The 15,648-nt window shown below is 54.8% G+C and overlaps 1 protein-coding gene across 1 annotated transcript in view; it reads left to right on the plus strand.

The window, feature by feature from the left end:
- Positions 1–15,468: 15,468 nt before the first annotated feature.
- TPP1 (tripeptidyl peptidase 1) overlaps positions 15,469–15,648 on the plus strand; it is a 17,426-nt gene continuing 17,246 nt past the window's right edge. Inside the window, exon 1 of the mRNA XM_034759205.1 lies at positions 15,469–15,584. Within this exon, the coding sequence (XP_034615096.1) occupies positions 15,574–15,584 (11 nt within the window). The 5' untranslated portion in view covers positions 15,469–15,573. The remainder of the gene's footprint in view (positions 15,585–15,648) is intronic.

Genomic DNA, 15,648 nt, shown 5'->3' on the forward strand with positions numbered 1-15,648 from the left:
GGGACCTCAATTATGGGTAGTGGCTGGAGAGGGGCTTTAACCTGGTCTTGGGGCTTTCCCACTCGTTGGCACACCTCACAAGACCGGACATAATTAGCAACGTCCTTGCCCATTCCCTCCCAGTGGAAGGACTTCCCCAACCGGTCTTTGGTTCTGTTCACCCCAGAATGGCCACTGGGATGATCATGGGCTAAGCTCAAGAGCTTTACCCGATACTTAGTGGGAACTATCAACTGTCTTTGAGGATGTCAGTCTTCCTGGTGCCCACCAGAAAGAGTCTCCTTGTATAAAAGTCCTTGTTCTACAACAAACCGGGATCGGTTAGAAGAGCTGAGAGGCGGTGGGGTGCTCCGTGCCGCCGCCCAAGCTTTCTGAAGGCTGTCATCTGCTTCCTGCTCGGCCTGGAACAGTTCCCTTGATGCTGGAGACATCAGTTCCTCCTCGGACTGTGGACTGGGGCTTGGTCCCTCTGGAAGCGATGCAGGTTCTGGGGCTGTTTCCATTGACTGTGAACCGCTGTCCGCTGGTGCACTATGTTGTATTTCAGTCTCTGGCTGAGCCTCTTGGGTAGGGTTATCTGCTGCTTCTGCCAGTTCAGGCTCGCTGGTGCCCTCTGGCGTTGGAGTTGCAGACGGGTTTGCAAGCGCTGGACTCAGTGCTGGCAATGGTTCTGGTGCTGGTTGCGTTGCCAGTTCTGGTTCTGGGACTGGCTTTGGCTGGGTCTCTGGGATTGGATCCACTACGGCTGTTGCAGTCGTTGGCAGGGGATCCGGTTCCACCACCTTTGTCTGGGTGTCTGGTAACACAGACAGGGCCCTGGGGGACGGCTCAGGAACAGGGATGGGGGTGAAAGCTTGCTTAGCCTGGCTGCGGGTGACTATTCCCACCCTCTTGGCTAGCTTCACATGGTTGGCCAAGTCTTCCCCCAGCAGCATGGGGATGGGATAATTGTCATAGACTGCAAAAGTCCACATTCCTGACCAGCCCTTGTACTGGACATGCAACTTGGCTGTAGGCAAGGTTACAGACTGTGACATGAAGGGTTGAATTGTCACGGGAACCTCCGGGTTGATGAGTTTAGGGTTCACTAGGAATTGGTGGATAGTTGACACTTGTGCCCCAGTGTCCCTCCAAGAGATAACTTTCTTTCCGCCCACTCTCAAGGTTTCCCTTCGCTCCGAAGGTATTAGGGAGGCATCTGGGTCTGGGGATCTTTGGTGTGATTGGGGTGTAACGAACTGTAATCGGTTGGGGTTCTTGGGGCAATAAGCCTTTATATGTCCCAGTTCATTACATTTAAAACATCGCCCTGCTAAGGTATCACCGGGGCGATGTTGGTTGGTGGAGACTGGTGTGGTGGGGTGAGAAGGCGTCTGGGGTTTCCCTTGGGATGTGGGTGGGCCCTTGGGTTGTCCCTGGTGGTAAGGTTTGGTTTCGGGTTGCCCCTTCTGATATTCACTCCAACTGCTACTAGTTTTTTTCTTTTCTGCCACCTCCACCCATTTGGCTCCAATCTCCCCTGCCTCGGTTACAGTTTTGGGCTTCCCATCTAGGATGTACCTTCCTATTTCCTCAGGAACACCCTCTAAAAACTGTTCCATTTTTACTAGGGAAACCAGATCTTCCAGAGATTTAACGTTTGCTCCTGATACCCAGGCATCACAATTTTTGTCAATGTGGTAGGCATGCATCAAGATCCAACCGCCTTGGATCTAAAAACAAGGAAAAATCAATCAAGTTCTTAAAAAGAAGGCTTTTAATTAAAGAAAAAGGTAAAAATTCTCTCTGTAAAATCAGGATGGGAAAAGAACTTTACAGGGTAATCAAACTTAAAGAGCTCAGAGGACCCCCCTCTAGCCTTAGGTTCAAAGTACAGCAAACAGAGATAAACACTCTAGCAAAAGGTACATTTACAAGTTGAGAAAACAAAGATAAACTAACACGCCTTGCCTGGCTGTTTACTTACAAGTTTGAAATATGAGAGACTTATTCAGAAAGATTTGGAGAACCTGGATTGATGTCTGGTCCCTCTCAGTCCCAAGAGCGAACAACTTCCCAAACAAAGAGCACAAACAAAAGCCTTCCCTTCCCCACAAGATTTGAAAGTATCTTGTCCCCTTATTGGTCCTTTGGGTCAGGTGTCAGCCAGGTTACCTGAGCTTCTTAACCCTTTACAGGGAAAAGGATTTTGGAGTCTCTGGCTGGGAGGGATTTTATAGTACTGTACACAGGAGAGCTGTTACCCTTCCCTTTATAGTTATGACAAGCCCCCAAAATGTAACCCTTCTTCCAGGGAACCTGGGAGGCAGCGACCATGAGATGGTCGAGTTCAGGATCCTGACACAAGGAAGAAAGAAGAGCAGCAGAATAAGACCCTGGACTTCAGAAAAGCAGACTTTGACTCCCTCAGGGAACTGATGGGCAGGATCCCCTGGGAGAATAACATGAGGGGGAAACGAGTCCAGGAGAGCTGGCTGTATTTTAAAGAATCCTTATTGAGGTTGCAGGAACAAACCATCCCGATGTGTAGAAAGAATAGTAAATATGGCAGGCGACCAGGTTGGCTTAACAGTGAAATTCTTGCTGATCTTAAACACAAAAAAGAAGCTTACAAGAAGTGGAAGATTGGACAAATGACCAGGGAGGAATATAAAAATATTGCTCAGGCATGCAGGAGTGAAATCAGGAAGGCCAAATCACACTTGGAGTTGCAGCTAGCAAGAGAGGTTAAGAGTAACAAGAAGGGTTTCTTCAGGTATGTTAGCAACAAGAAGAAAGTCAAGGAAAGTGTGGGCCCCTTACTGAATGAGGGAGGCAACCTAATGACAGAGGATGTGGAAAAAGCTAATGTACTCAATGCTTTTTTTGCCTCTTCTTCACGAACAAGGTCAGCTCCCAGACTGCTGCACTGGGCAGCACAGCATGGGGAGGAGGTGACCAGCCCTCCGTGGAGAAAGAAGGGGTTCGGGACTATTTAGAAAAGCTGGACGAGCACAAGTCCATGGGGCCGGATGCGCTGCATCCGACGGTGCTAAAGGAGTTGGTGGATGTGATTGCAGAGCCATTGGCCATTATCTTTGAAAACTCATGGCGATCGGGGGAGGTCCCGGATGACTGAAAAAAGGCTAATGTAGTGCCCATCTTTAAAAAAGGGAAGGAGGAGGATCCGGGGAACTACAGGCCAGTCAGCCTCACCTCAGTCCCTGGAAAAATCATGGAGCAGGTCCTCAAGGAATCAACTCTGAAGCACCTAGAGGAGAGGAAAGTGATCAGGAACAGTCAGCATGGATTCACCAAGGGCAAGTCATGCCTGACTAACCTAATTGCCTTCTATGAGGAGAAAACTGACTCTGTGGATGAGGGGAAAGCAGTGGATGTGTTATTCCTTGACTTTAGCAAAGCTTTTGATACGGTCTCCCACAGTATTCTTGCTGGCAAGTTAAAGAAGTATGGGCTGGATGAATGGACTGTAAGGTGGATAGAAAGCTGGCTAGATCGTCAAGTTCAACAGGTAGTGATCAATGGCTCCATGTCTAGTTGGCAGCCGGTATCAAGCGGAGTGCCCCAAGGGTTGGTCCTGGGGCCAGTTTTGATCAATGTCTTCATTAATGATCTGGAGGATGGCGTGGACGGCACCCTCAGCAAGTTTGCAGATGACACTAAACTGGGAGGAGTGGTACATAAGAACATAAGAACGGCCGTACTGGGTCAGACCAAAGGTCCATCTAGCCCAGTATCCTGTCTACCAACAGTGGCCAATGCCAGGTGCCCCAGAGGGAGTGAACCTAACAGGTAATGATCAAGTGATCTCTCTCCTGCCATCCATCTCCACCCTCTGACAGACAGAGGCTAGGGACACCATTCCTTACCCATCCTGGCTAATAGCCATTAATGGACTTAACCTCCATAAATTTATCCAGTTCTCTTTTAAACCCTGTTATAGTCCTAGCCTTCACAACCTCCTCAGGCAAGGAGTTCCACAAGTTGACTGTGCGCTGTGTGAAGAAGAACTTCCTTTTATTTGTTTTAAACCTGCTGCCCATTAATTTCATTTGGTGGCCCCTAGTTCTTTGTATTATGGGAATAAATAAATAACTTTTCCTTATCTACTTTCTCCACATCACTCATGATTTTATATACCTCTATCATATCCCCCCTTAGTCTCCTCTTTTCCAAGCTCAAAAGTCCTAGTCTCTTTAATCTCTCCTCATATGGGACCCGTTCCAAACCCCTAATCATTTTAGTTGCCCTTCTCTGAACCTTTTCTAGTGCCAGTATATCTTTTTTGAAATGAGGAGACCACATATGAATGGAGTATTCAAGATGTGGGCGTACCATCAATTTATATATGGGCAATAATATATTCTTCGTCTTATTCTCTATCCCCTTTTTAATGATTCCTAACATCCTGGTAGATACGCTGGAGGGTAGGGATAGGATATAGAGGGACCTAGACAAATTAGAGGATTGGGCCAAAAGAAACATGATGAGGTTCAACGAGGACAAGTGCAGAGTCCTGCATTTAGGATGGAATTACACCCCACCCCTGGGTGCCTCTAAGAGGCAATACTTCCCCTCTCGCAAGCACAGAGGCTGAGTGTATCAAAGAAACTTTTAATGAAAGGAGGGAAGTCACCCAACATTAATTAGGGAAAATGCCACAAGCCGGATTCATACACATAACACTGTGAGCAGGACACTGATCCCAGGGTGTGTGGGGCAGAGCCTTCTACCTCGTGTTCCTGAGTCCTACAACCAACAGTTCCTTTTCGGTGCCCCCCTCTGCTCCCTCACCACACTCCCAGGGGTTGTCCTTGGTGAGTAAGGACCCGGGGTTCAGAGGTGCATCTGTGTGAGTTCCCCTCCCACCCGGGGAAGAAGGCACCTTGCTTGCTCTGCCATCTGAGCACTCACTCTGGCTGACCACTTTGCCAGCCACGGTTCCTTGCCACCTGGCCGCCCCTCCACCCCCCATTCCCCACTCCCACCAGCTTGGCACTTTCATCAGCCACCCATGAGTCACCTTGTGCTTCCACCTGCCTCTCTGCTGTGACCTCTGCAGGTCAGTCTCTTAGTGATTGTGAGCTCTCAGCAGACTGGGCACAAACACTGTCCCACCACAACTGGCTTCTGTGCTCCTTGAGCATTTAAAATAACAAAATGGCTCCTAATAAAGCTTATTTAGCTCTGTCTTTGAACAGTGGGAAAGGACCACCGGCTCCCTTGCCGCTCGCCTTTTCACCCCGCCCCGCTCGCCTACTCACCCCTCCTGCTGCAGGTCCCTCTGGCTCCTAGGATCAGGGGCAGCCACGGGGTCTCCACGTGCTGCGCCCGCCACAAGCGCAAGCTCTGTGGCTCCCATTGGCCAGAAAAAGCGCCAACGGGAGCTGCCAGAGCCGCGGAGGGGGCTTGCAGGCACCGGCAGTGCACAGAGAGCCCTCCCCCCTTCCCCCCCGACACGACCTGACAAGCCGCCTTTGGAGTAGGGCTTGAAGCTGGACTTGTCCTTGTCCGTGGAGTCACTGCCGCCACCCAGCTACTTGAGGGCAGAGGAGGTAGAGCAGGCACCCAGCTCCTTGTCTGCACTGGGCAGCCTGTTGGCGGTCACCGTGTTGAGCTTGGAGGAAGACGGCAGGTCCAGCTTGCCGATCTGGGAGCAGGTCTATGCCAGGACCGCTAGCGGGCTCTTCTTAGCGTCCAGCGGTGGGGAGAGAGGTCAGAGTGTAGGTGAGCCGGGGCTCGGACCTTGCGGCTCACTCCAAGCCGCGCACACAGCCCCCCAGTGCCGGGGGAGTTTGGGGAGGTCCGCAGCTCCCAAGCGCAAAGCTGGGGACAGAGAAGGGCTCAGCCCCGGGGCACTCTCAGACCCCCACAGGCCAGGGGAGAGACTAGGAGTAACAGCCCCATTGGCACCCTGTCCCTGCAGCTGGGTAGAGACTGGGGTGGGAAGTGAAGCCCTTTCCCAACCCCCACTCCGGGTGGTCTCAGGGTTCTCAGCCCCTGCTGCTCCCTAAGAGCCAGAGGGACCTGCCGGGGGGCGAGGTGGGGAGTCCCAGCGGTGCTTACCTGGGGCAGCTCCCGGGAAGCATCCGGCAGGTCCCTCTGGCTCCTAGGGTCGGGTCAGGTTGGGTTGGGGGGCGGCAGAGCCCCACCCCCGCAGCTCTGATTGGCCAGGAGGGAGCCGGTGCAGCACACGGAGACCCCCTCCGCCTCTGTGCCTGGGGGCCGCCCACACTGCAGGCTCCTGCCGGCGGGCGGGTGCCGGGAGCTGCCCCAGGAAGCGCCACCAGCCCCGGGACTTTTAGGGTTACCATACGTCCGTATTTTCCCGGTCGTTTTTAGATATTTAAAAATTCCTCCCGGATGGCGATTTAAGAACTAAAAAGCCAGACATGTCCGGGAAAATACGGACGTATGGTAACCCTAAAGGTCACTTACTTATGCTCACTTATATTAGGCCTAATGTGGCCTTTTATGCTAGCTAAACTACTACTACTAGGCTTCAAGGTAACTGCTAGGCCTCAGGCTCACTGCAAAGCCTATGCTGAAGTAATCGTGAAGTGTCTTTGCTTACTCCTACGTGCACTGCCGCTTTCTTGCCTTTGCACTAATTTAGCAAACCTCGTAACTCTTTCTAATACATACATGATTATTTACCAGGTCACCCGAACTCAGGTGATGGGACAAAGGTTAACATCCTATACAAACAGGTCAGACTCTACGCCAGTGTACTGAGAGCTGGTGTCCTTTGTTCTGGGGAGTGGTCAGCCAGAACCCTGACTGTCCCGCTGCAGAGCAGGCTCTCAGTTGTCTGACAGCCCATTCATGTTCTAAAATGGAATAATTCTGTTCCCTGGGGGTTCGTTTTTAGCTCAGAAAGTCAGTGGGATGCTTCTCATTACCTTCCCCTGCTTGCATCAGCTAGGGTTACCATATTTCAACAATCAAAAAAGAGGACGGGAGGAGCCCCGCCATAGTCCCGCCCCATGTCCTGCCCTAGCCCCGCCCCTGCCCCTTCCACTCCCTCCCACTTCCTGCCCCCTCAGAACCCCCAACCCTCCCCCCACGCCTTGTCCCCTGACTGCCCCCTCCTGGGACCCCTGCCCCTAACTGCCCCCCAGGACTCCACCCCCTACCTAAGCCTCCCTGCTCCTTGTCCCCTGACTGCCCCCTCCTGAGACCTTCCCCACATCCTAACTGGCCCCCTAGGACTCTACCCCCTACCTGTCCCCTGACTGCCCCAACCCTTATCCACACCCCCACCCCCAGACAGACCCCTGGGACTCCCACGCCCCATCCAACCACTCCCCACCCCCTGACAGCCCCCCCAAAAACTCCCGACCCATCTAAACCCCTCTGCTCCCTGTCCCCTGACTGCTCCGATCCCTCTCCCCACTCCTGCCCCCTGACAGCCCCCCCCCAGAACTCCCAAACACCCCCCCCGCTCCTTGTCCCCTAACTGCCCCCTCCTGAGACCCCCCCACCTGTACTCTGCCCAAAACCTTACACTCCCCAACCCCCAGACAGCCCCCCCAAACTCCTGACCCATCCAACCCTCCCCCTGCTCCCTGTCTCTTGACTACCCCCCCCAGAACCTCCCTGCCGCTTCTCTGACCCCCGGCCCCCTTACTGTGCTGCAGAGCAGCGCGCTCGACAGCGAGGGAGGGGAGCAGGGTCGGAGCTCCAGACTGCCGGAGGCTGAGGCGAGGGCCGGTGATCTGTGAATGCAGAGCGGGGGGAGGGAGGGAGAGGAGGGGAGTGGTCTCAAGTTGCAGGGGAGAGGAGGGGGAAGCGGAGGAAGGGCTTTGGCTGCCGGAGCCCCGTGCGAGTGGCACCATCCGGCCGGCTGCCGTGTAAGCCCCGCACGCTCTGCATGGGGGCGCGGGGGAAGTCTGGACATTGACAAATTCCCCCCGGACGCTATTTTTAACTGAAAAAAGCCGGACATGTCCGGGGGAATCCAGACGGATGGTAACCCTAGCATCAGCACCACTCCCAATCCTGTGTTGGATGCCCACTCCAAACATCTTGTACCAGCTTGGACTACTCAGAACCAGCTTTCCTGACAGAATTCTCTTGACATCATCAAAGCCTTCCTGACAAGCCTCAGTCCCTGCCACTTTGTCAGGTCTGACTGTTTGCAAAGGTATGTTACAGCAGCCAAATGGTGCTGAAATCCTCCACAAACCTGCAGAGGGGACAATAAAAAGGAGATTTTTAACTATATTAGGGACAAAATGAATCCTGACAATGGTACTGGTCCACTACTAGGTGGGAATGGTAGAATTATCAACAATAATACAGAAAAGGCAGATGTGTTCAATAAATATTCCTGTTTGTATTTGGAGAAAAACAGATGATATAGTCTCATATCACTCCTTCCATTTCACTAGTAGCTCTGGAGGACGTTAAACAGAAACTACTCTTGTTAGACATTTTAAAATCAGCAGGTCCAGATAACTTGTATTCAAGGGTTTGAAAAGAGCTGGCTGAGGAACTCACTGGACCATTAATGTTGATTTTCAGTACGTCTTGTAGCACTGATACTGATCAATGTGGATCACTTGGTAAACAGGGCGCAAGCAAATGATATGCATTTTAATACAGCTAAATGTAAATGTATACATCTAGAAACAAGGAATGCAGGCCTTTATTACAGGCTGGAGGACTCTATCCTGGGAAGCAGTGACTGTGAAAAAGATTCGGGATCATGGTGGATAATCTGCTGAACATGAGCTCCCAGTGCGACGCTGTGACCAAAAAAGCTAATGTAATCCTGGGACACATAAACAGAGAAATCTCAAGGAGGAAGAAAGAGGTTATTTAATTTCTATATATGGTACTGGTGCAAGCACTGCTGGAATCCTGTGCTTGGTTCTGGTGCCCACAGTTCAAGAAGGATGTTGATAAACTGGGGAGGGTTCAGAAAAGAGCCATGAGAATAATTAAAAGATTCGAAAACCTGCCTGATAGTGACAGACGCAAAGAGCTCAGTCTAGTTAGCTTAACAAAGAAAGGCTAAGGGGTGACTTGATCGCAGTCTATCAGTAACTACAGGGGGAACAAATATTTAGTAATTGGCTCTTCAATCTAGCAGAGAAAGGTCTGACATGATCCAGGGGCTGGAAGTTGAAGGTAGACAAATTCAGACTGGAAAAAAAGCCTAAATGTTTAATGGTGAGGTAATTAACCATGGGAATAATTTACCCAGGGGTCATGGTGGATTCTCCATCATTGACAATTTTTAAATCACAATTAGATGTTTTCCTAACAGCTCTGCTCTAGGAATTATTTTGGGGACGTTCTCTGGCCGGTGCGGTACAGGAGGTGAGACTAGATGATCACAATGGTCCGTGCCTTCTGGCCTTGGAATCTAGGAATCTTACATTTGACAATTTGACTGTCAGACTTGCCTCTCTGAGTCACTTCAACACAATTCCCATGTGATTCTTATGATCTACCCAGGTGTAAGTAGGCATAGGTGCCAACTTCTGCTGGTGCCAGTGGGTGCTCGACCCTCCTCTGCCCCCAGTGGCGGATTAATAATTTTGCCACCCCTAGGGTGGGAAATAATTGCCGCCCTGGCCCTGGCCCCGCCCCCGCCCTTTTTCCGCCCCCATTCCAACCCCCTCCCCAAAGTCCCCGCCCCAACTCCGCCCCTCCCTTCCCCTATTGGATCCCTTCCCCAAATCACCGCCCCCGGCCCTGCCTCTTCCCTCAGCACGCGGCGTTCCCCCTCCTCCCCACTCCCTTCCTGCCCCACGAAACAGCTGTTTTGCGGCACAAGTGCTGGGAGGGGAGAGAAAAAGGACGCGGCGGCGCGCTTGCAGAGGAGGCGGAGGTGAGCTGGAGCAGGGGGGCGGGGCATGGAGGGGAGCTTCTGCCCCTGCAAATTTGCCGCCCTAGGCCTAGGCCTTGTTGGCCTAGGCGATAATACGGCGCTGCCTGCCCCGACTCCACCCTGCCCTGCCCCGCCCCCATTCCAAGCCCTTCCCCAAAGTCCCCGTCCCAATTCCTCCCCCTCCCAGCCCCTATTGGACTCCTTCCCCAAATCCCTGCCTGGCCCCGCCTCGTCCCCTGAGCGCGCCGCGTTCTTGCTCCTCCCCCCTCCCTCCCGGAGCTTGTTACGGCACAAAACAGCTGTTTTGCGGTGGCAAGTGCTGGGAGCTAGGGGGAGAAGCGGGGACAGGGTGCGCTCAGGGGAGGAGGTGAGGTGAGGTGGGGGGGGCAGGAGCACCAGTCCTGGAGCACCCACAGAATCGGCGCCTACATAAGCAGGGTCTGAATGAATGCTTTCCTGACAGCTAGAGCTAAATAGGCTTTATTAGGAGTTTCTTTTGTTATTTTAATTGCTCAGAGCTAAAACCTCTTGTGGTAGGACTGTGTTTCTGCCCTACCTGCCTGGAGCTGGGAATCACTTGCAGCAGGACTGTGTTTCCTGCACAGAGCTACAATCACTAAGAGACTGGGCAGCCGGTGGGTGCAGGTGGGGGTGGTTGGCAGGAGCAAGCATGGTGGTGTTTACCCCCCACACACACACATACACTCACGGTGGGAGGCGAATTCATACAGCTGCACCTATGAACTCTGGGTCTGCACTGACCAGGCACAACAACGGTGAGTGGTGTGTTGGGGAGCACTACAAGAACTTGGGTGTTGGACTCGAGAACCTGAAGCACAGGACATTGCCCAGCATACTCTGGGGAGGGTGTCTTGCTAATGCTTTTATGTTTATGAATACTGCTTATGCTGATTTCTCAGACTGATGCTAGGTTACTTTTATTAAAGAAACTCTTTCTACCTCAGACTGTGCTTGCAAGAGGGGAAGAATTGCCTCTTAGAGGCACCCAGAGGGTAGAGTGAATTTTTCCCAGTTTACTAGGTGGGGGCTCGAGCCAGTTTGGTTATATTGTTGGAAAGGAACCCCTAGATATTGAACCTGGCCCTTCACTCTAGCTGGCAGAAGGGTTACACAGGTTGCCAAAGTAGGCACAAGCAAAGGTCTGTAACCCAGCTCACACATGATTAACGAGCCTCTGAAATGTGGCTCCTGCATTAATTAATCCAAATGGCAATGTGCTAAACTCAAAAAGTCAGGAACTGGAAATGAAGGTGGCTTTTCTTGTGCTTCATTGTCTAGGGGAATCTGCCAAAACCCCTTTGTTAAATTCAGGGTGCTCACAAACTCTGCTCATCTGAATGTGTCCAGCATGTCAGCATTAAACTTCCTGTAGTCATCTCAAATCCTTATTGTCTCAGCTTTTTTGGAAACCATGACAACGCGGGAAGCCCAAGGACTATTATTCTCTTTTATTATTTCTCTATGATTCCCATTCCCAGCATGCTCATTATCACTCTCTGCACTTGCTCCTGCATTCCACCCATCGTCTGGGAATCTCTGCTGGATGCAGGCTGGGATCTCTCAATCTGATCTCATGGACCACTCCGTTAGTCAGACCAGCTTCTTGGACAATTCCTGCCGGGTGACTTGACAGCCATGATTGGGGTTACCGCTTCCTATAGATTACTGCTCTCTAGTGGGGTAGCCCTGTTAGTCATCAAATGGCTAAGAAAGGCAGTCTTACAGGCCTTCTCCACATAGTATGCCATATTTACAAAGGCCTCCTGAGTGTGGTATTCCCTTAACCTGTCTGTGTGCACAGTTTGTAGTGCCACCTTGCTAGAGGCATTTTGTGTAGTGTAGGTAACTTAGTTAACTCTTTCTACAATCTCCAAAGCTCCTCTCCTGCATGCTGTGCTTTTCCCCAGGCAGTACAACCAGCTCCAGAACCCCCCCACTGACTGTCTGATCAGGAGTATTTCAACCAGCCCACTCTTTCTGTGCTTGGCGCTTTATGAGGTTTAGCTGCACTAATCCCCATCATGGACTTTAAATCTTCCCTAAAGCTCTGCACTTACTTTGCCATCAGTTTGCCTTCTGCATCAGTGCTGGAATTTCTGATGAGCTCCAGGGAACCTCTGACCTCTCTCCCATACTGGAGGTCAAATAGGGCAACTTTCATGGACTCTGGGGGCACCTTGCCAGATCAACCCCCCCCTCCCCAGTGCCCCCATTCTGGGCAGCAGGAACCCGCCCTGCTCTGTGGCTGCCTGCCCAAGGCTTTGGAATAGGCTGCTCACATCCGTCCCATGCCCCCTTGCACTCAGCAGGGGGCACTGCAGGGAGCTGGGCAGAAGTGCTGACTGTGGGGTGGGCTTTTGGCTCCCAGCTCTGGCAATGCCGCTCAATCCAGCCGCCAAAGCCCTGTCTGCGATCCCAATTGCCTGCTCCACCATCACCGGGATGGTTCAGCATCCGCTGCTTCCAGCTCTGGCCCCAGAGCCGGATGCCCACATCTCGCCCCTTCAGCAGCTGCTGCTCCGGCCCAGGGTGTTGCTGGTGCCACGGCTCCGACAGGGGAGTGCCGAGAGGGCAGCTGGGTGTGGTGAGCAGGTGGTTTCCCATCACTCGGCTCTTCCAGATTTTGGATTCTGCTCTGGCAGACCCGGAGCAGCCAGGGTCACAGCTCAGCAGTACCACTAGCCATTCCCCTCACCCTGCTCATTGCTCCTCCCCCCCACCCCCCGCCTGCAGCCTCTGATCCACTCGCTAGAAGAGCTGTAACATTGCTAAGGCCCAATGCTATCTAGTTCTTACGCTCCCCACCCAGAGCCAGGGAGAGAACCCAGGAGTCCTGGTTCCCAGCCCCCCCTCCTCCCAACCACTAAACCCCGCTCCCCACCCAGAGCCAGGGAGAGAACCCAGGAGTCCTGGTTCTCAGCCCCCCCTCCTCCCAACCACTAAACCCCGCTCCCCTGCCACAGCCAGGGAGAGAACCCAGGAGTCCTGGTTCCCAGCCCCCCCTCCTCCCAACCACTAAACCCCGCTTCCCTGCCACAGCCAGGGAAAGAACCCAGGAGTCCTGGTTCCCAGCCCCCCCTCCTCCCAACCACTAAACCCCACTCCCCACCCAGAGCCAGGAACAGAGTCCAGCAGGCTCCTGCTGTCACCGCTAGCCCGCACTATTAAGGGCATTCAACACACCTGCTGGGCTGCGCTTCCAGGTTTGGGATCAGGGTGAAGCAGACAGTGTCTTCACCTGGGAACATGCTTTAAATATTCGGTCCAAGTCTCCCAGCCACCCTTAACTCTGACCCCAGCCCAGCAACAGTCCCGTCCTCGGCAATGCCCTGGGCTGTGGGGGGAGCTGCAGGGCTTGTGCTCTTTGCATGCAGGGACGGCATCCTGCAGAAAACAGTGCTTCTGCAGGTTAGAGGGGTCCTGGCCCTGTACTCTCCTGTGTCCTGACCCCACCTGGCTAAAGCCTGGGAAGCCGCTGTCCCTTAATGGGTTCCCTGGGCCATGCAGTGGCCACTGCAGCTGTCCCTGTGGGTGTGCCTGGCCACGCATGGGTGTGAATGGGGGCAGCAGCCTTTGTCACTGGAATCACAACTGGCTCTTGGCCCATCAGCCTGGCTCCTCTCGGACATGTCAGCTGCTGCCCCGGCCCTGAGTGCTGCCGGTGGGAATGTTTCACTCGCGCTCAGAGCCTGCCTGCCCCCCACATCCTGCAGCTGGGCTTGACGGGCTCTGGGTCCCTGAGAAGCTGGGTCTCAGCCCACAGACCCCCTTGCACTGCTAGCAAGTCCCCAGTCCCCATCTGCGCACCATCATGGTCTGGTCAGTGCGTGAGATGCTGAGCACATACATGGCTGCACACAGCCAGGCCTGCCCCACGCAGACCCCCCAGCTGGGAGCGATGCAGGGATGAGAGGGAACTGCCCCCTCCTTCCAGCAGCGTCACCTCTGGGAAGCCTGGGTTTCACTCTCTTGCTGATCTCCCTTGGGACCTGGTGCTAGCTGGGTCCTGGGTGTAGGGCAACCCAGAGCGTCTATCTGGCAGACCTGGCTGGGCATGCCCCCCCGCCCCGAGTGTCTCTCGGCCAGGCACAGCCCCCCATCCTCAGCAACCCCGCAGGCTCTGCACTCCCCAGACTGTCTCTCCCCCAAAGCCCTGGCTGGGTGCCGCCCCACCCACAGGAGTGCAGCAGCAGCTGCAGCGTCTCACAGCCAGAGACCAGGGCTGTTTGGGTTACTGCTAGAACAGCTCCGTAAATATTTATCCCGGGAACCAGTGGTGGGCAGCTCTCCCCACCCGCCACCTCATCCCGCAGGCATCTGCAGGGAGGTCCAGCCGGGCGCCATACTCCAGTGGGGCCGGGGGCTCTGCATGCTGGCAGCTGGGCCCTAAGGAACAGGGCCAGACCCCCCGTGACTCAGCCTCTGCTGACGGCCCAGCTAAGCCAGGCTATGGAGGGGGATTTGGGGGGACATGGGGTCGGGGCTCTCCCAGCTGGAGCAAAAGCAGAACTCAGAGTTGACATGGAGCCCCTGCAGCCTAGCCCCCCCAGCCCATGCAAGGCATCTATCGACTGCTGCCAGGCCCAGCACTTTCCCACACAGCCTAGTCCGCCCCTCCAGCGCCCTGCACCCTCCTCCTGGCCCTGCTCTAACCACTAGACACCCCATCCCCCGGCCCTGGGATGGGACCCAGGAGTCCTGCCTCCCAGCCCCCCTGCTCTAACCACTAAACATCTCCCCCCCACCCAGGATGGAACCCAGGAGTCCTAGCTCCCAGTCCCCCTGCTCTAACCACTAGACCCGCCCCCCCAGAATGGAACCCAGAAGTCCTGGCTCCCAGCCCCCTCCCATGTTCTGACCACTTGACCTTCAGTGAGGTCAGCTCCAGTTCCCTGGAGATATGAAGGAAAGGGGGGTGCAAGGGCAGGCACACTCCAAACTCTCTCCCTGCCCCCATCTGCCACCCACACTGCTCCTGCACCCTGCCCCACATCCCAATCCCCTCTCCCGACCCCTGTTCCACCACCGAGCAGGAGTTTGCAGCCTGCCTCCAATATAACAGATCCAGTAGCCAGGAGGAGATGGGAGAGATGGGGAAACAGGGCTGGGGGGGGATGTGGGAGGGGAGGAGAGAGAACAGTAATGGAGGAGGGGGCACAGTGATGGGGCGGGGCAGAGATGAGAGGGGCAGGGAGGGGGAAGGGGTCTAGGTGAGAGCCCAGTGCCCTCTGCTGGGGGCCGCCCTGAGGAGAGGTCTGGGGAGGGGGCACGGAGCCCTAACCCTGGATCGCCTGGGAACCCCCCGGCCCAGACCCTGGGGAGGGGCTGACGATTCTGCCCCCACCCTGGGGCCAGCGCCCCCAACTGAGCCCGAGTGCCCCTCCCACGGGGGCGGCTTTGCCCCCCTCCCCCAGCCCGCCGTGCCCGGGCACTGTCCGGTGGAGGCGGCTCCTGCGCCGCGGGGCTCCGAGTCCCAGCAGCGCCGCACGCCAGGGGCCGTTCACTCTGAAACCCAACGACGGCCCGGGCCCCGCCGGTGTCGCTGACCCGGTTGCTGGGGCCGGACTCGCGGCCCCCACGTGTCCCCGCCCTGGCGCGGGCCTCTTGTCATGTGACTCCAGCAGCCGCTTCGTCACGTGGTTTCATCGGATCATGTGACCGATTCTGCACCTGACCCAGAGTCGGGCTGGGGGCGGACGGGACGGGACGGGATGGAGGCGCGGTAACGGGGGGAGGGGTCTCCCGGGAGGGGGAAGGAGCTGCCGGGCTGTGGGGGGGGGGGGGGG

The sequence above is a fragment of the Trachemys scripta genome, chromosome 1 (assembly GCF_013100865.1).
Source record: "Trachemys scripta elegans isolate TJP31775 chromosome 1, CAS_Tse_1.0, whole genome shotgun sequence".
Classification (NCBI taxonomy): domain Eukaryota; kingdom Metazoa; phylum Chordata; order Testudines; family Emydidae; genus Trachemys; species Trachemys scripta.